This window comes from Staurois parvus, unplaced genomic scaffold, assembly GCF_062004578.1.
Source record: "Staurois parvus isolate SC_StPar_1 unplaced genomic scaffold, SC_StPar_1.0 ptg000251l, whole genome shotgun sequence".
In the NCBI taxonomy this organism is placed as follows: Eukaryota; Metazoa; Chordata; class Amphibia; order Anura; family Ranidae; genus Staurois; species Staurois parvus.
This window is the reverse complement of record NW_028318047.1, coordinates 8,032,251-8,058,007: the sequence shown is the minus strand read 5'-3', so window position 1 is coordinate 8,058,007 and position 25,757 is coordinate 8,032,251. Positions and strand designations below refer to the sequence as shown.

At 42.2% G+C, this 25,757-nt stretch overlaps 1 protein-coding gene across 1 annotated transcript in view; it reads right to left on the bottom strand.

The window, feature by feature from the left end:
- The window catches only part of NDUFA10 (NADH:ubiquinone oxidoreductase subunit A10), a 33,867-nt gene extending 32,434 nt beyond the window's left edge, over nucleotides 1-1,433 (bottom strand). The window contains exon 1 of the mRNA XM_089680894.1: nucleotides 1,283-1,433. Within this exon, the coding sequence (XP_089537020.1) occupies nucleotides 1,283-1,345 (63 nt within the window). The 5' untranslated portion in view covers nucleotides 1,346-1,433. The remainder of the gene's footprint in view (nucleotides 1-1,282) is intronic.
- Between the last annotated feature and the right edge of the window lie 24,324 nt (nucleotides 1,434-25,757).

Below are 25,757 nucleotides of genomic sequence, written 5' to 3'. Positions count from 1 at the left end.
TTGGGTCACTTCTAGTTTATTGGGGCTCCCCTGGTATGCACAGCTTTGTTCTAGGTAATTAGGTCACTTTTAGTTTTTTGGGGGTCCCTTGATATGCACAGCCTTGTTCTGGGTAATTAGGTCACATCTAGCTTATTGGAGCTTTCCGGATATGCACAGGTCATTTTTATTTATTGGGGGTCTCCTGATATGCACAGCCTTGTTCTAGGTCATTTCTAGTTTATTGGGCTCCCCTGATATGCACAACCTTGTTCTAGATAAATAGGTCACTTCTAGTTTATTGGGGGTCCCCTTATATGCACAGCCTTGTTCTAGGTAATTAGGTCACTTCTAGTTTTTGGGGGTCCCTTGATATGCACAGCCTTGTTCTGGGTAATTAGGTTGGAGCTTTCCTGATATGCACAGGTCATTTTTATTTATTGAGGGTCCCCTGATATGCACAGCCTTGTTCTAGGTCATTTCTAGTTTTTGGGGGGCTCCCCTGATATGCACAAGCTTGTTCTAGGTAAATAGGTCATTTCTAGTTTATTGGGGGTCCCCTTATATGCACAACCTTGTTCTAGGTAATTAGGTCACTTCTAGTTTATTGTGGATCCCCTGGTATGCACAGCCTTGTTCTAGATAAGTAGATTAAAGAAGAACTAAAAGGCAAAACATTTTTCATTTTGGCTGGAGAAAGGGAGGGTTATAACCCCTGTTAGGCTTTTTTGACCATCTGTGTCCCATTGGGGAGCTTTCCCTTCACTTCCTGTCCCATAGCCAAAACAGGAAGTGAACTAAAAACCCTCCAAAGTACGGGAATCCTGGGGAGTCACCAGTGTCCCCACGGGAAGATTTCACCTCTATTACTATTTCTGGTGACAACCCAAAATTTGTGATTTTCTCTTACTTTGACTTTTGATGATAATGGTAAACAGGACCAACCTAAGAGAGGCACAGACAGCAACACAAACCTGACAGGGGTTCTAATCCCTCTCCACTCTGTACAAAACTAAAAAGAAACGTTTAGTTAAACTTTAGATAATAAAAGAGATAAAAGACAACCATGAATCATGTACCAAAAACAACAGGCCAACCATGAGGGCACCATTGTATTTATGTCAGCAGTGTGAAGGACATACAGTACGATGACACCTACATGCAGTGTGCTTGTATATGTCACAGGACTGTCTAGGATACTGCACTGGCTGCTGGCTATTAGGGGTTAATAGCAGACAAAGCCATCAGTGAAGGAAATGACAATGATCTCCATGCCCCCCGTACACTCTCCCCCGCTCCTCACCACACGAATGACCCCAGCTTTCCAGGTCAGTCTCAAACCACGGACCGCTAATGACCCAAACATGTCGCTGTCCTTCCCGGGACAACCTGCGCCGGGGTCCTTCCTTCAGTAGGCGCACAGAACGACGTCACTGGGAAGCCTCTGTGCTGCCTGCAGAATAAGGAGAGGAAATGCCTGGTAACTTCCGGTGAAAGCAATTGTAGAAGAAAGAGCGCTCTAAGGACGGGACTTTTATTCTTTCTTCTATACTCATTCATAGACATAATTAGAAAGCAGTGCTCTATAGTGTCCAGGTGTGCCTAAATTCCCACACCTATGCCAGCTTAGAAGAACTTGGTCCCTGGAAATGTGACCTGGAATATGGAGGCTGTCCTTTCCGAATACTAAACATGCTAGATACAGAATCAGTGTGACTGCCAGGAAAATAGCATTTTTTAAAATGAGAAAATGGCAATTATAGATTGATTTTAAATCCTTATACCAATACCATTTATTGGGCAGCCCTGGTTCACACTGGTGTGATTTGTCATGCGTTTTGGCAGTGTCAAATCGCATGACAAGTCGCTATCTGTTGTCAGCAACGGAGCCAATACTCCAACTTTTCTGTGCCGCACTGATATGAAAAAAAGGTTCTTGCACTATTTTTTGCAATTTCAGGTGTGACTTTCATAGACACCTGTGCATGAAGTCGCACAGATGTCATCCAAGTTGCACCTAAAATGGTTTTGAAATTGTGCGACTTCAAGTCGGATCCAGAGTGAACCAGGGCTTAAAGAAAAAAGTCATGGAAAGCTAGAAGTATGTTTGTTTTTATTCATTTATTTTACAAACCCCAATGGTTCTCCACATCAGTGTTTGGTGTGACAGCTGAAGGCATCGTGCACACAGAAGGTTAAAGTGGAACTAAGCCCATCAATTTACCAGTTTCAAAAAACAGTTACATTCCAAGCATGGAATGCTGTCACAGTTGCTTTTGAAGCCAACCAAACTCAAACCATCAAATGTCCGGTGTCATAACTGATCAGATGTGTAGCACCATGGTAGTTGAGGATTAAACAGAGGCTAAGATGGCAGTTTCCTGGGCTGAAAAACAATAAGACCATTTGACCTCCTGAAAGTTTTACCTATTTCATGACCAGGGCATATTTTTGCTATTCAGCACTGCGCTAATTTAACTGGCAATTGCTCGGTCATGCAACACTGTGCCAAAATGGAATTTATGTAATTTTTTCAAAAAAATAGAGCTTTCTTTTAGTGGTCTTGATCACCACTGGGTTTTTTTATTTTTTGCGTTATAAACAAAAAAAAACCCACAAGGGGCAGAGAGAAATTTATATGAAGTTAATAAGCATGGTATTATTATTTAATGTAAGTTTAGTAACACTTTAATAAACCTGAATTTTTGCCACTGCAGAGCTCTACAATGTATAGATTCACACGTGTTGCTCTAATGTGTAAAATGCCTGTGGGTGTTTGTGTGCTAAATATGTTTTGCACTCACAGTGAACCACGCTTACTTCCACTTGTTACTGCTTGTTTTACCACATTGTACCAAAAAGCAACAGACTGAATCATCCATGAATGGTTACACAGGATTTTAATGCTACAACCAACTAGCTAAAAATCACCAATACAAGCCTAGCCTATACAGACACATGTATGTTATGTCTGACCAATGGACCACAGCTCTAATGCCACATTACCTGCTACAAGTAAGTGTAGATTTGTTTTTATATGTGTCTTCTCTTGACAACATACACTGCTCAAAAAAATTAAAGGAACACTTTTAAAACACATCAGATCTCAATGGGGAAAAATATCATGCTGGATATCTATACTGATATGGACTGTGTAATGTGTTAGGAACGTAAGGATACCCCATCGTTTGATGGAAATTAAAATTATCAACCTACAGAGGACTGAATTTAAAGACACCTGAAAATCAAAGTGAAAAAATGATGCAGCAGGCTAGTCCATTCTGCTGAAATTTCATTACAGCAACTACAAAACGTACTCAGTAGTTTGTATTAGGGATGCACCAAAATTCCGGTGGCTGAAGCGAAAACACCCCTTTCGACGAAAATGAAAAAAAGCACCAATACAGGTGCCGAAAAAACCCACCCCTCAAAGCCGCCCACTCCTCAAAGCTGCCTGTCCGCTGCCGACCGTCGCTCGGTAGTTCAGTCTTACCTGAGAAACCATCGATCCCAGCGTTGGGCATAGAGATGAGAGAAGGAAAGATGGCCGCCACACATCTCTATGCCTGGTTCTGGCCATTTTGTTTTCTTTTTTAAAGCACTAGATCAATGCTTTTTTTGATCTAATGCTTTACACTGCAGATTAGAGATGTGGGGTCTTATTGACCCCATGTCTCTCCCCCATAAAGAGGACCTGTCACTAATTATTTCTAACACAAGGGATGCATGCATTTCTTGTGATAAGAATAAAAGCAATTGCAATTTTTTTTAAAAAGGAACAGTGCAAAAATAAAAAAAAACATTAAATACATATTTTTTTAAAAAGTTTAAAGTGCCCCCGTCCCCCCGTGCTCGCACATAGTGGTGAATGCATACGTAGGCCATGCCCATATATGTAAATGGTTTCAAACCACACATGTGAGGTATCACCACAAACATTGGAGCAAGAGCAATCATTCTCGCACTAGACCTCTGTAACTTTACACTGCTAACCTGTAGAAATTTTTAAAGCATCACCCATGGAGATTTTTAAGTACCGCTGTTTCACGCCATTCCACGAGCATACACAATTTTAAAGCGTGACATGTTGGGTATCTATTTACTCACCGTCACATCCACTTTCATATTTTACAAAACAATTTGGGTATATATTGTTTTTTTAATCAAAGTGTATTTTTTTCCAATAAATATATATTCATTTTTAAAAACTGCACATTTAGGTTTCGGTTTTGGCACCCAAATTTTCATTTCGGTGCACCACTAGTTTGTATTGCCCCCATGTGCTTGTATGCATGCCTGACAATGACAGGGCATGCTCCGAATGAGACGACAGATAGTGAGCTGGGGTATTTCCTCCCAGATCTTCACCAGGGCATCACTGAGCTCCTGGACAGTCTGAGGTGCAACCTGGCGGCGTCGGATGAACCGAAACATGATATCCCAGAGGTGTTCTATTGGATTTAGGTCAGGCAAGTGTGGGGGCCATTCAATGGTATCAATTCCTGCATTCTGCAGGAACTGCCTGCATACTCTCTCCAGATGAGGCCGGGCATGGTCGTGCACCAGGAGGAACCCAGAACCCACTGTATCAGCGTAGGGTCTGACTATGGGGCCAAGGATTTTATCCTGATACCTAAGCAGTCAGGGTGCCATTGTCTAGCCTGTAGAGGTCTGTGCGTCCCTCCATGGATATGTCTCCCCAGACAATCACTGACCCACCACCAAAACAGTCATGCTGAATGATGTTACAGGCAGCATAACATTCTCTATGGCTTCTCTGCACTCTTTCACGTCTGTCACGTGCTCAGGATGAACCTGCTCTCATCTGTGAAAAGCACAGGGCACCAGTGGTGGACCTGTCAATTCTGGTGTTCAATGGCAAATGCCAACCGAACTCTATGGTGCCAGGCAGTGAGTACAGGGCCCTCTGGAGGACGTCGGCCCACCCTCATGAAGTCTGTTTCTGATTGGTCAGAGACATTAACACCAATGGTCTGCTGGAGGTCATTTTGTAGGGTTCTGACAGTGCTCATCCTGTTCCTCCTTGCACAAAGGGGCAGATACTGGTCCTGCTGATGGGTTAAGGACTTTCTACGGCCCTGTCCAGCTCTCCTAGAGTAACTGGCTGTTTCCTGGAATATCCTTCATGCTCTTAAGACTGTGCTGGGAGACACAGCAAACCTGGCAATGGCACATATTGATGTGCTATCCTAGAGGAGTTGGACTGCCTGTGCAACCTCTGTAGGGTCCAGGTATTGCCTCATGCTACCAGTAGTGACACTGACCCTAGCCAAATGCAAAACTAGTTAAAAACAGAAAGGATGAGTAGGGAAAAAAATGTCAGTGGCCTCCACCTGTAAAACCATTCCTGTTTTGGGGGTCGTCTCATTGTTGCCCATCTAGAGCACCTGTTGTTAATTTCTTTAACACCAAAGCAACTGAAACTGATTAGCAACCCCCTCTGCTACTTAACTGACCAGATCACTGTCCCAGGAGTTTAATTAACTTGATGCTATACTAAAGTGTTCTTTTATTTTTTTTGAGCAGTGTAGATTGTCAAAACTACATATATATATGGCTTCAAATTCCTGTTATTTTCAGCAATAAAAACTGAAAATCACTTGGCTAAAATTACTGACTATTAACCACCTCCCGTCTGGCCGTTGTATATAAACGGCCGGAGGGTGGCAGTGCAGTGGCTGGTGGACATTTATAACGGCCTCCCCGCCCCCTGCTTGTGCGCGCTCCCTGGGATTCGGTGCCGATCGGCGTATGGGACCTCTGTGGGAGGTCCCGATCATGTGATCACTGATTAGCCAATCAGTGATCACATGCAGAGTAGTAAACAAGATGTCACTTCTGACATCATTGCTTACTACGTGTGAAATCTGTGAATGATCACAGAGGTCACATGTTACAAGGCTATTCACAACAGCCTTGTAACGTGACAAGCTGTGACCAATCACAGCTCACACATTATTTCTCAATGACTGCAAGAATGTAGCCAGAGAGAAGGAGAAATGATTGCTTTTACAGCCTTTATGGGTGTAAAAGCAATCAGTGTACAAAAAAAAAATAAATATCGCCTCCCACAAGTAGTACAGTGTCACCATGGTAAAATAAAAATGTAAACAAAAGGTAAAAATTATTATTTTTGGTTAAAAACTAATTTGGGTTATTTTTTTTACTAAAAAGATAACTGAATAAATAGCCAAGATTTATGATAAAATATTATTTATTTGCAAAATATTATAAGAAAAACACTTTTTTTCAAAATTTTGGGATGTTTTCATTTATATAACAAAAAATATAAAAATCCCAGTGGTGAATAAATGCCACCAAAATAAAGCTTTATCTGTCTCAAAAGAATGCTAAAAAAATTCATATGGCTACAGTGTTGCATGACCGCACAATTGTCATTCAAAGTGTGATAGTGCTGAAAGCTGAAAATTGGCCTGGACAGGAAGGGGGTAAAAGTGTCCGGACTTGAAGTGGTTACATTAACACCAATGGTCTGCTGGAGGTCATTTTGTAGGGTTCTGACAGTGCTCATCCTGTTCCTCGCACAAAGCTGAAAATTGGCCTGGACAGGAAGGGGGTAAAAGTGTCCGGACTTGAAGTGGTTAAAGCAGATAGCATATATTACAATCTAGTGAATTTCGTGACAGATAAATAAATATTAGTCTGTAATTATGGTGCTAATAGTTTCAAACTGCTCAACAAATGTTATTGCTGCTGTGTAAAGTAATCAAGCAATTTGTAATATATCACTGAAACACCCACTATACAGTCATCTGGTACACAGACTACTAAAAGCATTCATTATTCAGATTATTTGAGTGTTCATGTTTTACATATGATATTTCACCAATTACATGACTTTTTCTATTTGTAACAACCAACTGTTATTACAGATGAAAAGTATGTGTTAGCAGCTGTTTCCCTCGATGTTGTAACCTGAAGATATATTCCTGGGACAGAGGCATCAACTCTATCTACCTAAATAATTCATACAGGGTGTCAGTTGCTGTCAATCTTCTCTTATTGGTAATAAGGAAGTAAAATGCTCTGATCACTACATGGGTGACATGCAGGGAAGAAGTCCCTGCACTTCTTTGGAAACCAAAGCCCGCACGGAAACCTCATTTGCGATTTCCAGTGCGGGCGGCGTGCCATTAGAATTAATTAATTCACAGATGTGAACCTAGTCTAAAAGATGGAGAAAGAAGAAAAGGAATCCACATAGTGTAAAACCGTAAACTCACATTCATACATACACATACTAGGGCCAATTTTAGACAAGAGCCAATTAACCTACCAGCATGTCTTTGGAGTGTGGGAGGAAAACGGAGTTCCCAGAGGAAACCCACGCAGGCACAGAAAGAAAATGCAAACTTCAGGCAGGTGGTGCTGTGGTTGGGATTCAAACCAACGACTCTAGTACTGCCAGGCAGAAGTGCTAATCATTTAGCTACTGTGCTTTATTATTTTTATTTTAATGTTTTAAAGACCAAGTTCAGGAAACTTGAAAATGATAGCTTGCAGTAGGGCTGCACTCACTCTGCAAGGAATAATTTCTCACTTCTAGGGGACTTCTTAAAGTAGAATTATTCATGTGATCCTTTGGGCTTGTTAGACTGGGCCCTGCACTGGATTTAATGACACCGAGGGACAGTCTACTGCCAGAGATTGGGGGAGCACTGCCTGCTGAAGAAGCAAAGGATTAGAAAGGAAAAAGCGCTTATACTTTCCCCTAGACTAAACAAGCAATTGACCATTGCATTGCAGGCACAGCTCCACTAAAGAGATCATTTTCAAGTTTCCTGGAGTTGGGCTTTAAGAGCATTGTCTCCACTTACTCATTTCCTACTTAGGCCCCTTTCACACTGACGGTCTGATCGGGTCTGACTGTCAGTTTTTCAGGCGGACCCGACTGGACCATCTATAGACTTCTATGGACTAGAGGATGTCAGCGGACAAGCATGTCACTGTGACACCCGATCTGACCCGATCTTGTACACCAAAAGGAGACAGACGGGGATCTGTCCCCCATCCGTCTAGTGGATAGGGTTCGATGGCAGTCGGATGGAAACAGACAGGTAGTCCGTTTCCATCCAACCACTCCATAGAAGACAGCAGTTTTCTCCTAAGAACTCCTAAGGCTAGGTTTGCACATATGCGCTGCAATATTGTTCCGTATTCTGGAGCAATTAAGTCAGCAGCTGGGTTATGATTTCCTGTGTTTCCAGGTGGAACACCAAAGCATTTTTTCATACATTTATGCGATTTTGGATCTCTCATCATAAAATACTATGGAATCGCATTATCTCTCTCACGTCATACAGGGAAATACTCTGAAAACTGCACTGAAATGCATCATATCTGAACACCTATTAGTTTCACATTCCATTCCATTTGAACTCTATATACTGTAAAATCAGATTGCACAGCTACAAATTCACACAAAACCTTTTTTCAAAACTGCACTGCGACTGGACTGCATATATGTGAATGCTCTCCATAGGAACACATTTTATTTCTCAGGTCATGCCATTGCTTACCTCCTGGGGGTCTTTGTTTATAATAGTTTATGATTGAATGATGCTAAATAATCATGCATCAAGTTGTGTCAATAGCGTCTTTTGAGTTTGAGTGAAGTTAGAACTCTTTATCCTTGTTCCAGGTCAGTAATTCAGAGCTCTAACGCCAATATATCAGCATAACATGAATTCATTTTCATAATAAAAAGTTAGCAGTGATATCCTCCATATTTTTCTCAGTACAGGTATGAGCAGAGAGAGTTAAATACAGAGCTTCTAGTGGCTAACTCGCAAATCTCAGAATTTAAAAACAAATATAGGAAAGTCACAGTAAAATTACTGTACTTTACTTTTGTTTAGCCTGATTGTACTCATTTCTCATTTATCATATTAATAACAGAAAACAATGTGTATACATTTTTCGAAAAGATCAAAACAGTTTTTTTTTTATCTTTTGCTTTTAAAGGTAAAGGAGAGATTTGGGGTCTTTTTGACCCCAGATCTCTCCTTAAAGAGGACCTATCATTCTTTTTTCTATTACAAAGGATGTTTACTTTTTTTGTAATAGGAAAAAAAGTGATTAACAAGTTAACATCCGCCCTATAGCAGTTTTACTGCTACAGGTGGACTCCCTGCGCAAATCACCACCGGCCCGGTGGTGCTGTGATTCAGTACAGCACCAATCACTCAGCAGATTCAGGCCAATGATTTTTGACTTGGATCTGCTGAACAGCTGTACCGAATCAGTTCTCAGCCTTTACCTATGTTTAGATTGTACAGACACAGGAAATTATTTAATCTTCTCTCCCTGGACCATATTCCGTTCCAGAGAGAGATGAAAGCACATCCACATGAGTCAAAGCACTACACCTTTATAGTAAAAGCACTGTTAGGTCACATTTTACCCCTGATCTCCCCCCCCCCCTTCCGAGTGACCCCGTCACTACCCTATCACCAGTGTCAGTACAGTGTACAGGTTTTTTTTCTGATCGCTGTATTAGTCTCACAGGCAACTTTAGATAGCGTTAGCGTCTGTTAGCATCCCTCCCAGATAACGTCAGATTGCCCGCCACTGCATCAATCACCACATTTAACCCTTTGATTGCCAGGAACACATTCACATACACAATAACCCTCCATTGCTAGTATAGTGTCTGACCGGATCAATATTTTTGATCAGATCAGCACTATACCAGCTTTCACAATAGTATAGTGTCCCTACAAATACAGCGTTGGCAGGATCAGCCCCGACACCTGCCAGCGCTTGTGTTTAGTCCCTACGCTTAACCCCCCCTTCTCCCCCAGCAAGTGCATTGTCAGTAGATCACTGTCACTTGATACATTGCACACAAAACTGCAGGGTTAGCAAGATCAGGCCTGATCTCTGCTAGTACTAGCAGGTAATTTTTTTTGTAATGGTTCAAGCAGTCCCTGGTCGCCAGGTGCTCTTTTTCCCATGAGTCGCACTAAGTACCTATAAAGTTAGTGGCCAAAATGTCCAACGAGAGGTACACTAGTGAGGAGGCCTACAGGATTCTGAGCATGTCAGATGAGAACGAAGGGGAAGCCTCACAGACTCGGGCTCAGAATACGAACATGTAGACAGCAGCGACACCCTGACAGATAGCTCAGACGATGGCGTAGAGGTCCCTGCTAATGTCAGGCATAGCCAGCCCTGTTCCCAGGTTGCTAAGGTGGTACAATTGCATGATGATCCTCATATGCCGGTACTGGTGCCGCTTAACCTTTTGGTGAACTGGTGTGAGCCAATAGCATAGTACAGGGGTGGGCAACTGTGGCCCTCCAGCTGTTGTAGAACTACAAGTCCCATGAGGCAATGCAAAACTGACAGTTACAAGCAAGACTCCCAAAGGCAGAGGCATGTTGCGCACCCCTGGCATAGTACATTCTGGTCTTATACATACCAGCACTGCAGTATCACTTGGTGATGTGGCGAGTCCCATAAGTGCAGTACAAGCTGGTGGGGTGGCTAGTACAAGTAGTGAATTCGAACACAGGCCCGTAGAGCCCATAGCGTCCTTCCAGATGTGCTTGCAAATCCTGATTGGCAGCCCACAAATTCTGCAGCACCCGTACTTCCCCCATTCACTGCCCACCCCAATATTCAGGTGGAAACAGCAAATTTAACTACTCCCCTTGATTTATTGGAGCTGTTTTTCATGGAAGATCTGTATGCATTGATTGTGGATCAAAGCAATTTATATGCACAACTATTTATACCCGCCAACCCAGATTAAAACCTTGCCAGTCCATTTGCATGGAAACCTATTACGGTTTCCAAATTTAAAGTTTTTTGGGGCCTAACTCTCAACATGGGCATTACTAAAAAAAAATGAATTGTGGTTGTATTGGTCCACAGACTGGATTCATCACATGCCTGTGTCCTCTGCTGCCATGGCTAGGCATAGATATGAGAATATAATGCAATTTATGCATTTCAATGACAATACACTCTGTTGTCCTCAGGGTGACCCTGAACTTGACCGGCTCCACAAAATTCGGCCCCTTGTAAATCATCTTAACTACATATTTGCAGATGTGTATACTCCTCAGCAAAACATCTGTGTTGATGAGTCCCTCATTAGTTTTTCTGGCTGTGAGAGGGCAACAGGCTATACATATAAGTTTTGAATTTACGAGGGAAAAAATAGCCATGTGGAGCTCCCCGGATGCCCAGACTACATGGGGAGCAGTGGCAAGATAGTTTGGGACTTGGTGTCGCCCTTTTTCCAAATGGGGTACCACTTATACGTGGACAATTTTTATTCAACCTATTTAGACATTTATACAATCTGGGAATTGGCGCATGTGGCACTGTGTGACCTTATTGCCGGGGCTTGACAAAATGGCTTGAAAAATGATGAATTGCTCGCAGTGTAGTGGAAGGACAAATGGTTTGTTTTCATCCTGTGTTCCATTCATGCAGAAACGACCATCCAAATTTCCATGGCAGCTGGTGTTATTGAGAAGCCCCTCTGTGTCCATGACTATAACTTTAACATGGAAGGGGTGGACTTCAACTACCAGATGATGAAGCCGTACTTAGTTTCCCAAAAAGCCAGACGCTGGTGCAAAAAAGTGTTTATTTATTTCAATTGGCTCTATATAATGCTTTTGTATTTTACAAAGCAACTGGACGAAGTGGATCCTTCTTAAAATTCCAAGAAGAGATCATCACGGCCCTTTTGTATACAGAAGGTGCTATGGCCCAAACCCCCAACCCAGATGCAGTGAGCTGGCTGCATGAGAGACATTTTCCTTATGCCATTCTTAATACCCCAACCCAAAAGGCACTTCAAAATAAATGTGTCTGTAGCAGACACGGAATTAGGTGTAACACCCACTTTTTGTGTCACTCCTGTGTTGGCCAACCTGGTCTCTGCCTCAAGGGCTGCTTCTTTTGCTACCATACACTAGTGACTATTAGTATAGGGTACAGCACAGTCTAGTGCACATATATACACAGGGTCTCAAAAGATGTTAGGTAGTCAGGAAACTGGTTATCGCATTTTGAGAGACCCTACCATCTGGTTTAAAGTAAAAAAAGTTAAAAAATAAAAATAAAAAAAGTTAAAAAAACAAATAAAAAGTAAAAAATAAATTAAGAATACAAAAATAGTTTTACTGTTATGGTTTTATTGTTACGGTTTTATTGTTACTGCTTTATTGGTAACCATTGCTGTTTTTTTTTTGCAGGAATTCCATTCAGCTGCAGCACCAATCTGTTTATTCTGACAGCAACAGGGTCTTGCTCTCAGAATATACATACGTGTGTGCAGCGCTGTTGGGTGAGATTTTTCATCCGCAGTTTAAAAATAGCATATTGCTATTGGGGGCCTGGAGTGGCCACTGGGTGGATGGCCCCTATGCTTCGGCATATATATTTTATAATGTTTTTTGGCATATATTACAATAAAAAAAAGTTGTTTTATTGAGTTACTTTTTTTTATTGTTAACCATTACGGCTCCTGTATGTGGCTAAGCTTCCAAAAAGTCTCACACATGTGATATCCCCATACTCTGCCCTGGCAGAACAGCAAACACCCGTATACGTGTTCCACCACTAAATGAATATAAAGAAAGAAAATAGTGCTGTGCTAAAACAAAACCCACAAAGCTAAAAGAAAATAAATACATAATAAATTTGACTCAATACGTATATGGTGTAATAATTAGTGTCCTTAAGAAAGAAAATGAAATATAAAAAGTATAAAGTATATACACACAGTATAACAACTGGTGTAAATGAGGTCCACAAAGAAAACAACCCCCTGACATGGGGTATATACCATATTGGACCAATAACATAAAAAAATATACTAACAATATATTTTTAAATTTATATATTTTTATTTATTTTCTATTTTTACTCGAGGAGTATTAGGAGGGATGTGTATATGAGATTGGGCTTATTCCTGTTGCTCCTATGAGAATATGTAGATTTATCTGGGATGGAGAGTTCCCCTTTATGTGGATCGTTAATCATGTGGACTTGTTTCCACCAGCAGAGGGGTTTTTCCTTTTATGTATCCTCTATTTTTAATATAAAGTTTTATATCTAGTGCTATTTTTAGTATGGCATTCTTAGGGTGCATTTAGATTTTCTGATTAATATTGAGGTTTGGAATATCTTATTGCTGTATCCTTTATTTTTGTCTTATATGTTATTTTGTTGCTTGGGGCCCCAGGCTAATGACGATGGTTCAGGCTTCAACAAAATGGCAACGGTCCAGAATTAGTGGTCACCTTGGTTACCAGGTCAATATAAATGGATGTAATACTCACCTGCTTTCCATCTCTGAAGTCATGTGATGCGCAGTGATGTCATTTCCGGTTATGGCTACAACCGCCGCCATCTTTGTTTACCAAATATCATGCTGTTTGAGGGAGTTTTTAGCCCTTTTCCCTTGTGAGTGCATTTCTTTAGTTTCTAATGATTTTTTAATAAAAATTAACTTTACTGCACTATGAGGGGTCCCTCTTTCTTGTTTACCCACACATGATACCTGCTGTACTGATGTCAGTGATGTGGAGCTCCCAGTGACCAGGATACATCAAGGAAAAGGAGTATTTTTGGAGTATTGCTTCTTCGACCTATGTGATGTGGGTCAATTGGTAAGGTGAGCATGCATGCCTGATGGTGGTGGATATCATATGTGCATATTAAAAGGGAAGAGTCACAGAATTATATACCTTTTGTTATTCACCTTATATGGACTGTCACGGTGTAATTTATTCGTGTTAATGAATTTCACAATATTTACAGTATATGATCCACTGTGCTTTTTTTTGTATATTGTTCATGTTATTGGTCCATTAACAATATACCCCGTGTCAGGGGGTTGTTTTCTTTGTGGACCTCTTTTACACCAGTTGTTATAGTGTGTGTATACACTTTATACTTTTCATATTCCTTTTTCTTTCTTAAGGACACTTTCTAATTATTACACCATATACGTATTGAGTCGAATGTATTATTTATTTATTTTCTATTAGCTTTCTTATCGTAGCAATAGTTTCTCTCTTAATATATATTTTTAATAACCGAATGTAAAAAATATCACTTTTTTTTTAAATTTTCGGTCTTTTTTTGTTTATAGTGCAAAAAATAAAAAACCCAGCGGTGATCAAATACCACCAAAAGAAAGCTCTATTTGTTTGAAAAAAAAAAGGACATACATTTCGTTTGGGTACAGCATTGCATGACTGCACAATTACCAGCTGAAATAGTGCAGCGCTGTAACTCAAAAATGGCATGGTCAGGAAGGGGGGTAAATCCTCTGGAGGGCAAATGGTTAAAGAGTAGAGTGTTTTGGCTGGTTGTGGAAACAGCCGCGATTCCTTCACCCACAACCACAAGCAACACTGTGAACCTAGCCTTAAAGTGGTTGAAAAGGCTCAAGGTTTGCATTCATCCTCTGCTGTCAATCTAAACCAGTGAGCCAATGATGAGAGAGGAGGTGGGGCCAAACCACATCTTTGTGTGTGAATGGATACACAGAGCAGCTGTTCAGGAGCGAGCATGGCAAGCTGCTTGCTCTGGGGGCGGGGAGGGGCCAGGAGCATCGGCGGGGGGACCCGAGAAGAGAAGGATCAAGGCTGGTCTGTGCAAAACCAAAGCACTGAGCAGGAAAGTGTAACATGTTTTCTTTTTTTAAGCAGCAGTTGTGACGGATGCGGTGTCAGACCCCCAGCCCTTCTCACCAACTCGACCGAACGACTAGCCAATCTAAAACCGCGCTGTCACGTGCGTAACAATACCACGCTCAGCTGCACCCTGCACAAAGATTTTCCAGCTAATGGACCACAATCTGTGTACCGCAGCCTGAGAGCGATTGTTACTGGGTCGGGTTAATTATGCAATTAAAACTTCACACTGCCACCACCTCCTTTTTGTACAGAGAAAGAGGAAACTCAATCTTAGCAGTAACACTATGATGTTTGAATAAGCGGCAGATGTACAGTATGCAGAAGTTTTTAAAAACACACAGTAGCGCTCTTCAGAGACAGGGATTCTTAGTTTGCATTGAAGAGCTTTAGAAATAGTTCAACACTTTTCAGGTAATAGGATTTATTACTAAAAAGGTCAAAATGGTGCAATAAAAATATTTACAGAAAAAGATGTAGCCAATATATACAGTCATGGCCGAAATTGTTGGCACCCTTGATATTTTTCCTGAAAATCAAGTATTTCACACAAAAAAGGTATTGCATTAACACATGTTTTGCTATACACATGTTTATTCCCTTTGTATGTATTGGAACAAATATAAAACAGAGGCAGAAAAGCAAATATGACATAATGTCACACAAAACCCCAAAAATGGGCTGGACAAAAGTATTGGCACCCTTAACTTAATATTTGGTTGCACACCCTTTGGAAAACATAACTGAAATCAGTCGCTTCCTATAACCATCAATAAGCTTCTGACACCTCTCACCCGGAATTTTGGACCACTCTTCCTTTGCAAACAGCTCCAGGTCTCTCTTATTGGAAGGACACCTTTTCCCAACAGCAATTTTAAGATCTCTCCACAGGTGTTCAATGGGATTTAGATCTGGGCTCATTGCTGGCCACTTCAGAACTCTCCAGCGCTTCTTTGCCATCCATTTCTGAGTGCTTTTTGACGTATGTTTGGGGTCATTGTCCTGCTGGAAGACCCAGGATCTTGGACGCAAACCCAGCTTTCTGACACTGGGCCCTACAGTGCGACCCAAAATCCTTTGGTAATCCTCAGATTTCATGATGCCTTGCACACAGTCAAGGCACCCAGTGCCAGAGGCAGCAAAACAACCCCAAAACATCATTGAACCTCCACCATATTTTACCGTAGGTACTGTGTTTTGTTCTTTGTAGGCCTCATTCCGTTTTCGGTAAACAGTAGAATGATGTGCTTTACCGAAAAGCTCTATCTTGGTCTCATCTGTCCACAAGACGTTTTCCCAGAAGGCTTTTGGCTTACTCAAGTACATTTTGGCAAACTGTAGTCTTGCTTTTTTATGTCTCTGTGTCAGCAGTGGGGTCCTCCTGGGTCTCCTGCCATAGCGTTTCATTTCATTTAAATGTCGACGGATAGTTCGCGCTGACACTGATGCTCCCTGAGCCTGCAGGACAGCTTGAATGTCTTTGGAACATGTTTGGGGCTGCTTATCCACCATCCGGACTATTCTGCGTTGCAATCTTTCATCAATTTTCCTCATCCGTCCACGACCAGGGAGATTAGCTACAGTGCCATGGGTTGCAAACTTCTTGATAATGTTGCGCACTGTGGACAAAGGCAAATCTAGTTCTCTGGAGATGGACTTGTAACCTTGAGATTGTTGATATTTTGCCACAATTTTGGTTCTCAGGTCCTCAGACAGTTCTCGTCTCCTCTTTCTGTTGTCCATGCTTAGTGTGGCACAGACAGACACACAATGCAAAGGTTAAGTGAACGTCTCTCCTTTTTATCTGCTTTCAGGTGTGATTTCTATATTGCCCACACCTGTTACTTGCCCCAGGTGAGTTTACAGGAGCATCACATGCTTGTAACATTCTTATTTATCCGCAGTTGTGAAAGGGTGCCAATACTTTTGTCCAGCCCATTTTTGGAGGTTTGTGTGACATTATGTCGAATTTGCTTTCTTTCCTCCCTTTTTTTGTTTTGTCCCAATACACACAAAGGGAATAAACATGTGTATAGCAAAACATGTGTTAATGCAATACGTTTCGTGAGAAATACATGATTTCCTGGAGAAATATCAAGGGTGCCAACAATTTCGGCCATGACTGTATATATATATATATATATATAAATACAGAGAGCAATACCACAACAGAGAGATAACAGAAAGAAGTGTAGAGAGGTAGAATACTTGCCGTCAGCCTTGGTGCAAGCAGCTTCAAGGGTCCTAAGCAAAACGATGCCTTTTCTCCCAAAGTTGGTTCCTGATGTTAAAAAGGGAGAATTCTTCAACTTCAACTTACTGCTCTAAGCATAACAGCCTTTTTCTAGGAACCGAGCAGGGTGTCTCCTTAAAGCAGAGTACCGATCGCCTCATTTGGGGAGGGGTGTTTTAGGCGGGGAACTCAGGCTATCACCAAATCTCTCCCAGTTTATATCATGGTCAATAACCTTCCCTAGGTACATGTAGCAGCCTAGCCACTAGTAGATTAATATGCAGAATGATATCCTGAACGTCCAGACATCAAATATGCCATATTTTACTATTTCTGCTAGAACTATATGGCTTCCTGCCCTACTGTAGACTTTTACTAGGGATGTAAGATATCAGGTGACTCGCATTAAACTGAGCTATCCGAATATATGTTTAGCTTTATGGTATGTATTACCTACGAGAAATTACGAAATTGTATGAAAAACTGTTTTCACATGGGATATATGTTTTACTGCTATCCTGGAATGCTTTTGAAGTCCAGTGACTGCCGGGTTTATGGCTTTACGATCAGCTTCAGAGCAAGAGTTTGCCAAACACCCTGGGATCAGCTAATTGGGTTTACAACCATGAAGGATATCCAACTGTGTCCTGTGCACTTCTGAACCCAGCACACAAGAACCACGTGTCACTCAACACAGAGGGAGGGGGGAGCTGATTTGTAGTGAGAAATGATACAAGATGGAGAGTCTTGAGCAAGATGGATGACCGCATCCAAATCTGTGTGCACAATTGCTACAGCAGTGTCTAATTTCATCTCTGCATGGCAGCAGTCAGTTTGTTTGTAATTCCACCCTCATTTATAGCTGGACTCAAATTGTTGTACTTGGATTCCATCTGGAACCAGTTCAGCAATGCACAGATGTATTCTCTCCTGTTGCAATCACCTCCTGATCCAGCTGATAAGTGGGACTATGGAGACCAACGAGAGGCCTGGTGTTCCAGGTTAGCCATTTGGACAGGTAATGTTGGTTAGAATATTGGCACCTGAGAGCTGCCTGAGTTCTGTAAGGGCTGCAGATGGCAGAGGCTGCACTTTAGGTGCAGAATGCATTTGGCAGGCCTGCTCTCCCAAACCATAAAACATTTAAGTAGAAGCTCAGCAGTCATGTGTCTGCTCTCTCCCTGTGCAAGCCATATTCCCCCACTCCCTCCCCCCAAAAAAATCTGTACTTAAATTTAAAAACAAATATGTAAGCAAAAAAAATTTAGTCAGGTGCAGTCTGTTTTCTCCTCTGTGGCGCTCAAACTGAGTGGTACCACAGTCTGGATAGGAAGTCCTTTGGAAACCTGGTTTCTCTGGTTTTCTGGGTCAATTGGAGCACGTTCTGGTTGGCTACATGATGGCCATGTGACCTTTCTGCAACCATCTTGGGTCAGTAGAGTCTATTTAAGCCCCTGCTCCCGGGTTTTGGTGCGCATTCCGCAAGTGGCTAGTGTAGGGAGAGAGAGCCCACTTATTCCACTACAATGCAGTCAGATATAGCTGAGCAGAGGTGCTAACAGCATCTGTTTCAGAGAGTGAAATGCAGCCTGGCCAGTCTGATCCCAAGAGGGGAGACTCTTTTCCAGGACATCGAGTCCCTAGCCTGTCTCTCCTCATCAGGAACCTTTCCCTATTGCTTGGTACTTTCCCTGACAAGTGGGGTCTCTCTCCCTACACTAGCCACTCTCAGAATGCATGCCAAAACGCGGAGGAAGGGGCTTAAATAGACCCTACTGACCTAAGAAGAGCATCGAGGGTCATATGGCCCCATGTAGCCAACAGGAACGCTGCTCCAATTGACCCAGGAAACCATTGAAAAACCAGGTTTACCTAGGACTTCCTCACCAGGCTGTGGTACCACTCAGTTCAAGCGCCACCCACAGAGGAGAAAACAGACTGCACCTGCCTACAAACATGTGAAGCATGAAAATCACATTAAAATGACTAATTTTAAAGATACATTCCTGTCAAAATTCATTACTTTGGGTATTTAGTCAGGTGTAGTGCATTAGTCTGCAGCATTCCATTTTTGCTTTTTTTGTGCCAAGGCAACACACTGAAGACTCTATGATGCTTTCACACAAAGAAAATCTGATTTAAATAAAGAAATAATGCAAGAAAATTGAGATTTTCCCAGCCACAAATAAGATCCAAGAGGCAGAATTTGCAAACTATGGACCATTTTTCAGTAAACACATAATCACATGAACATATTTATTTTATCTTTTTGTGATTCACATGAAACTATTAAACATTACAGAATAGAGCAATCATTAAACACTACATAGAATTAAATGTAAATAATAAAATGGTGCTGTTCAAAACTTTGCATACCCTTAGTTTTATCATCCTGTGATTTGACCCCTTTAGCATCAATGATCGCTTATAGAGGCCCTTTATTTTATCATGTGTTAAAGATGCCCATTTTTTTTGACCATCTATCATGAACGTAATTTTTAAGATCTCCTCAATGTGGCTCAATAATATAAAGGTCAAGAGATTTTGATGGCGTCTCTAGAGCCTTCATTTCTTTTTTTAAATTCTTTATTTAAAGGTTTTGCCAGGATACAGCAAATTGACTGTTCTATTAGAAAGTACTTAATATCCAGACTGAGAACAGTCAAATAGGAAAACTATCCAACACATGTATCACTGCATATTATAACTTAATACACCACCAAGAGCACCATCAAATGTGCTTCAACGCCCAAGTGAAGAAATATCATTCGTTGTATCTATAAATCATGCAACCATCAGCTTTTCCTGAAATGTACAAAGCGGGTGGGGGTCTCAGGGAGGAAAAAATATCAGGACTGGGCATGTAGAACTAGAAATGTACTAGTAACAAGGGTGTGTAAAGGTGGGGATATGGGAAAGGAAGGAGAATGAAGAGTGGGGAAGGGGTAGAATTGGGGAAAGAAGAGAGAAGGGAAAAAAAGAGAGGGGGACAAAAGTACAGCCTTATGTGCCCTGTGCACTGCTTCTGAGCTGGTATACAAATTTTTTTTCAGTATTTTCTAATAACATGCTCCATTCATCTTGCCATAAAGTTTTTTAATCAGATATGTTTTTACTGAAATGTTTTCCCATGTTCAGCACTGTCAGAACCCTTACAATTAGCAGCATAATAATACAATAAGAACACATCACCTATGAAAATCAAAGAACATTTTCCATATAGGAGAAGAAAGACAAACCTAATAAACCAATTACTCCATAAGCACCACAGAAGTTTTTCCATAAAATTCTAAGACAATTCTGACAAGCAAATATAAATTACAATATCACATGAACACATGAATTATGGTGCTTATTGACATTGAAATTAGCACAGTAAGTAAGCATATTCCACTATGAATAATGTAGAGAACAGGGTAATATTCTAGCAGTCTGGTTAAAATGAGATCCATCAGAGCCACTTTCAGCATGGTTAAATATCCTATACTATAATGTTACTCCATCCACCTTGGCTGAATGAAAAAAAAATAACCTTCTATGACCAGCTTTACACATTAACATAATGTTTTAAACCAGGTTAGGATAAGTACAACATGGAATTATACTGTGTAAAAGAGTTTATCCTAATAGAGGGCTGTTAGGCCGGCCATACATGGCTTGAACTAATCTTACAGATGGTCCTGAAGCCTGTTTTACATATCCCGTTGTAGCCGGGTGCCCTGCTGGCTGTGTGTGCTGCTCTCCTTTACTTCCTCCCCCACCCCTATGTAGCCAGCAGTAGGAGCGGGCTGTGCACTTGTCAGGGACCATCGCGACGCATGGGTCTGCACATGCGTAGGTGTCTGCCAAGACATGCAGGCAGCAGGGCACTAGGACCCAGGCACACCCGTCGTCTATGACAGTGCTGGGCAGGCACTAGGACCTAGGCTGCGCCTGTCAGGTGCAGGGCGGGCTACTTAAACCAGCCCTGCACAGACACTTGTTGCCGAATGGTCTTTCTGCGATTCCTGTTATCTGATACCTGTGTTGTGAGTACTATTATCGACCTTGCTGCCTTCTCCTATCCTGACCCCCTGGCTTGCCTGACTTTGCTCCTGGATGTTCCCCTTTAGATCTGATCTCCTGTTATTGACCTGGCGTGTGACCCGACCATTCTTTGCCTACTGTTTTGTACCGCACCGACCCCCCAGCTACCGACTCGGCTTGTTTGACTTAGCTTTCGCTCCTCCATCCATCCCTCTAGGACCCCCTGGTCCCCTCACATCAGACTCTCACCCTGCGGGAGCCCCTGGCGGACTCCTCTACCACTGGTGGGTATATCCAGTAGTCGTGACCTGGTCTTGGAGCGCTCCAAGTCCATCCCCACCATCAGGGGCTCTGGTGAACAAGTGCTCCGGAACTTAGACTCCGCGCTCTGGAGAAGCTCGACCAGTGGGTTGCTAGAGGTGCTGTCAGGTGGTCCCTTACAGCACTTCTGTGCCCATTCTCAGCTGTTGGCTCAAGGCTGTCTTCTCCCCCCCCCCCCCCCACCCCAGCTGCTGCATTACAGTGACAGAGCAGCTCTGTGTAAAATTCCCCTGCTCCTTCCTTCCTTCCCCTCCCTCCTGGTAGCAGCAGCTCTAAGCCAACGGTGGCAGGAAGAACTTATTATGCTGCCGTACATTGGACACTGGGAAATGTAGTTTCGGAGAGGTGCTGCACTGTGGAGGCTATGGGGGCAGCAAATTACAAAGACCAGGATTCTCTATGTACAGAGGAGGAGAGGACAGAATCTCTCCTTGGCAATTCAATGGAGGTCTGGAGAGTAAGTGAAAGGGCTTTCACAGTGCTGGAACCAGGGCTGCAGGGACCTATTGCCATGGGTGCCTACACCAGAGCTGAGAGACTGAGGCTTGTATGGGCTCAATCGTGAGAACCTGATTGTGAGGACTGAACTTTCTGGGACAACTGACTGCCAGGGGCACTGAATCAGATCAGTTGCCTATCAGGAGTGGTGAGCAGAACAACTGTGCTTAACCCCTCACTGCTCACAGTTAATGCCAGTGGAGACTGCTCTTTACTTAACTGCCCATTTGCCACCCACTGTGTAAATTCTTAAAAGGACAGTGTCATGTGCACAACCTTACAGATGGGCCCCAACAATAGCCGGCTTAGTACTGACAGGGCCGCTGATAAGGTGGTAGCTCTGGTCCTGCTGTAGGGGGCCAGAGCCATCATTTCAACAGGGGGGCACAGGCAGCTGGCAAGTGGCTCTCTCCTCCTGTCATTCTGCCTTTCTGCTACATTTGCAGCTAAGCTACACTCACTTCCACAGCCTCCTGTCATTCTCTCTCAGCATGGGCCTGTGCTCTGAAAGTTAGCTGCACTCTCCACTCTGCTCCCTCAATGTAACTCAGCTTGTTTCACATCGCCTTATATTTACCTCTGATTGTAACTTTGTTTCTCAATCCCCCTTCCCTCCTCCATATTCTTGACCTACTCACTCTCTCTCACATACCTCTCCCACCCCCTGCGATCTTTCTCCTTTGTGCACTGGTTAGTCTTTTTGTATTCCTTCACACCTATGCTTCAAATCCCATCTGTCCTGTATCACTGTTTATCCTGCTGATCCAACTATCCAGGCCATATATTCTTCTCTGCTGTCTCCCACATCCTTTTGTCTCCTGACACAGTCACAGCTGATCAGCTACATTCCCTTCTGTAGCTGTCTTTTATCTTCTCCCAGCCTGGCTTAGTATTCTTCATGTAGCTGAGTTTCCCACTCCTCTTCCCCAGGCTGGTTCCCTTCATGCTGCTCCCAATGTGATATCTGAGCAGGTACCAGTGTGCATGCACAGCCCTGAAGATACCCAAGGTACATTTGGGGTTGTGTTCCCACACCTGAATGGATGTCAGATTGCGAGCAGCATCTGAGTGCGTGCAGCCACAGTGTTCCAATTGACATCAATGGAACTATCTGCACGGGGATGCACGAAACACCTGTGCTTACCATTGCAGGTGAACACAGCCCTCCATGAGTGTACACTTTTCTATTTCCCATGTGAACAATACATAACTAAGTATCACCAGTAGTCCAATTGCACCCACAACTCCAGATCAGTCATGTTCCCTTACCCTATCAATCTCTAGAACTGATCACCCTAAAGTTCCCCCTGCAGCATAGAGAGCTTCTAGTCCTCTCATCCCTGCCAGTTTTAGGATGCTGCAGGGGGGGTGACAAGGGAACAGGTACCAGTATTTGCCAAACGCCACACAGATCGACCTCCCTGTCCAGGTTCTGACAGCCCCCCGCCCCTTCCCACAGCTCTGTGTTTTAAAAAAAAATGTAAATAAAAAATTAAGGGTTGATTCATACAAATTCTCTGGTTCGTACTGCATGAATGAGCAGTTTGTTCATGCAGCTGCAGCTGCATGTTACTCTATAGGGACGCAGCATCTGTACAAACACAGCTGCAGGTTTTAATTTGTGTGTGCAGGTGTAGGTGAGCTCAGAATATCCACTGTCTGTGTTCAGGGGTGTACACCTACATCCACACGCCTGTCAAATTCAGACCTGTGGCTGTGTTCATACAGCTGCTTCTTCCCCATATCATAACCCAGGCTGCCTGCCATTTAAACAAACTGCTGACTGACACTGTACAGGCCACAGCGCCCATGTTAATGAGCCCCGGACCTCATTTACACACAGAGCTTTATTTATTACCTCAATACAGTTTTACCTTTTAGATTTACCAGGAAATTTGTAAGTTTGTAATGATTTAAGTGTATTTTCCCCTGGTGGGGGAAGGGAGGCCCTGTCAGTTAGGTTGGACGGGGCCCCGTGATTTCTAGCAGCAGCCTTGCTGACAATTAGACACCAGGTCCTTTGCAGCAACCTACAGGGGTATCCTATGTTAGGAACCTATACACCCACCCGCTAAATGGCTGTATGCCCAGCGTGCACTTGAGGACAGGGGCGGACTGACAACTCATGGGGCCCCCGGGCAATAGCGGATCATGGGGCCCCTTGCCCAAACTCAAAAAAGCCTATGAAAAAGGTACCAGGGGAATCTCATGGGGCCCCCTACTGACCCGAGTTTCCAAATGGTCAGTCCACCCCTGCTTGAGGACACCTTTTTTGTTAATGTAGTTATTTTCCTAACTGTTTATGCAAGTTAAAATTTGGTTAGCCTTTGTGCAGTATAGTTGATTGCCGTACAATAGGTCAGTGTTCACCTTTGTACGTGTTCAGTTACCTGTTTACTGCTTTATTCATTGTGATTACGTTGACTTGCCATAATACATTTACTTTATCTACTATCTAGTTGATTGTAGCCTATTTTCTGTGTACTGTTATAGAGTGGTATCATATGAACACTTGAGTTACACAGGTGTGAGCAGCCTACAACCAGGTGTGTCAGTGGGTACTGAGCAGTTTAAAGAATTGTGGCAGAGTAGAGAACCATTATATCAAGCAGTTCTTGCAGGGGTAAGTGCTACACCTTGATTTAACAATAAAACCCCATTTCCCCACTCTACCCCAAACTAGGAAAAAAAACTTTTTGAGTATACATACAGTTTAATACAGCCTCGATCAACCATTTGCCTTCTAGAAGAGTTGACCCCTTCATGATCAGGTCATTTTTTTGCTATTTGCAACTGTGTTACTTTAAATGACAATTGTGCGGTCATGCAACACTGTACCCAAATTAAATTTATATAATTTTTTCATACAAATAGAGCTTTCTATTGGTGGTATTTTATCACCACTGGGTTTTTAATTTTTTATTATATAACAAGATACAGTTTCTTTCTTTGAACACTGAATTTGAGAACATATCTACCATTTTTTGTAAATCCATTAAGTGCTCATTGTGCTGGAGTACAAAACTGACAAGCAAGAAACAAATGTTTGTAGAGAAGGTTTGTTCCTTTTACTGATTGCTGTTTATTATGAATTAAACATTTTCTCTCCCCCCTCATTTTCCCTGATTTCATTCTGTTCTTCTCTTCATCCAACTGTATTCAGCTTTTTTCTCCTTTTAATCTAACTAAAAAGAACAATGTATAGGAACCATTAGGACCCAACTCTCCAAGTCTTCTTAACCCCTTCACGCCTAAGGGTAAAACAAATCTAAATGCCTAAGCACAATTTTGCAACGTTGACATGTGTTAGTAAAACCGTACATATCATCACAACTACTTTGTACATCCAGGTGAATTATACTAAGTTTTGTTTCAGGACAAATTGGGCTTTCATTTGGTGGTAAATGGTAATGGATATCTCCTGATTTTTTTTTATTATCAAAGGAAAACTGGCCCAAAATAGTAAAAAAAAAAAATGTTTTATTTAGCTGTGTGTTTCTTGTTACTATCATAACCTACCACCAAAGAACAACCCAAAATAAATTCTCCAGCTCTTGGCGATTGCAGCGATACCATATATGTGTATGTTATTTGTTGTTTGTACCCATAGTACAGCCCAGAATCAATAGTGCACATTTTGTTTTTGTCTTTTGTACCTAAAACACACTGACACTGACATTGACACTAACTGACACTGATACCAATTTTTTTCTTTGACCCTGACCTTGACCCAAACACTAACAATGGCACTGAACTAGATCAAACCTTGATCTAGGTATTCTTTCTTTATTTTTATAATATTTATTTATTTTTACAAACATTTTTTTCCCTCTATGCCAGGAGTTAAAGAGGTACAATGTATCTCTCTGGTCCATTCATAGAGAGAGAAAAAAACAAGGGGGCTGGGCTGTATAGTGACAGATCACTGTGATAGCCAATCAGAGGCTATCATAGTGATCATGTGACCCGGAACCGGGAGTCCCAGGTCCCGA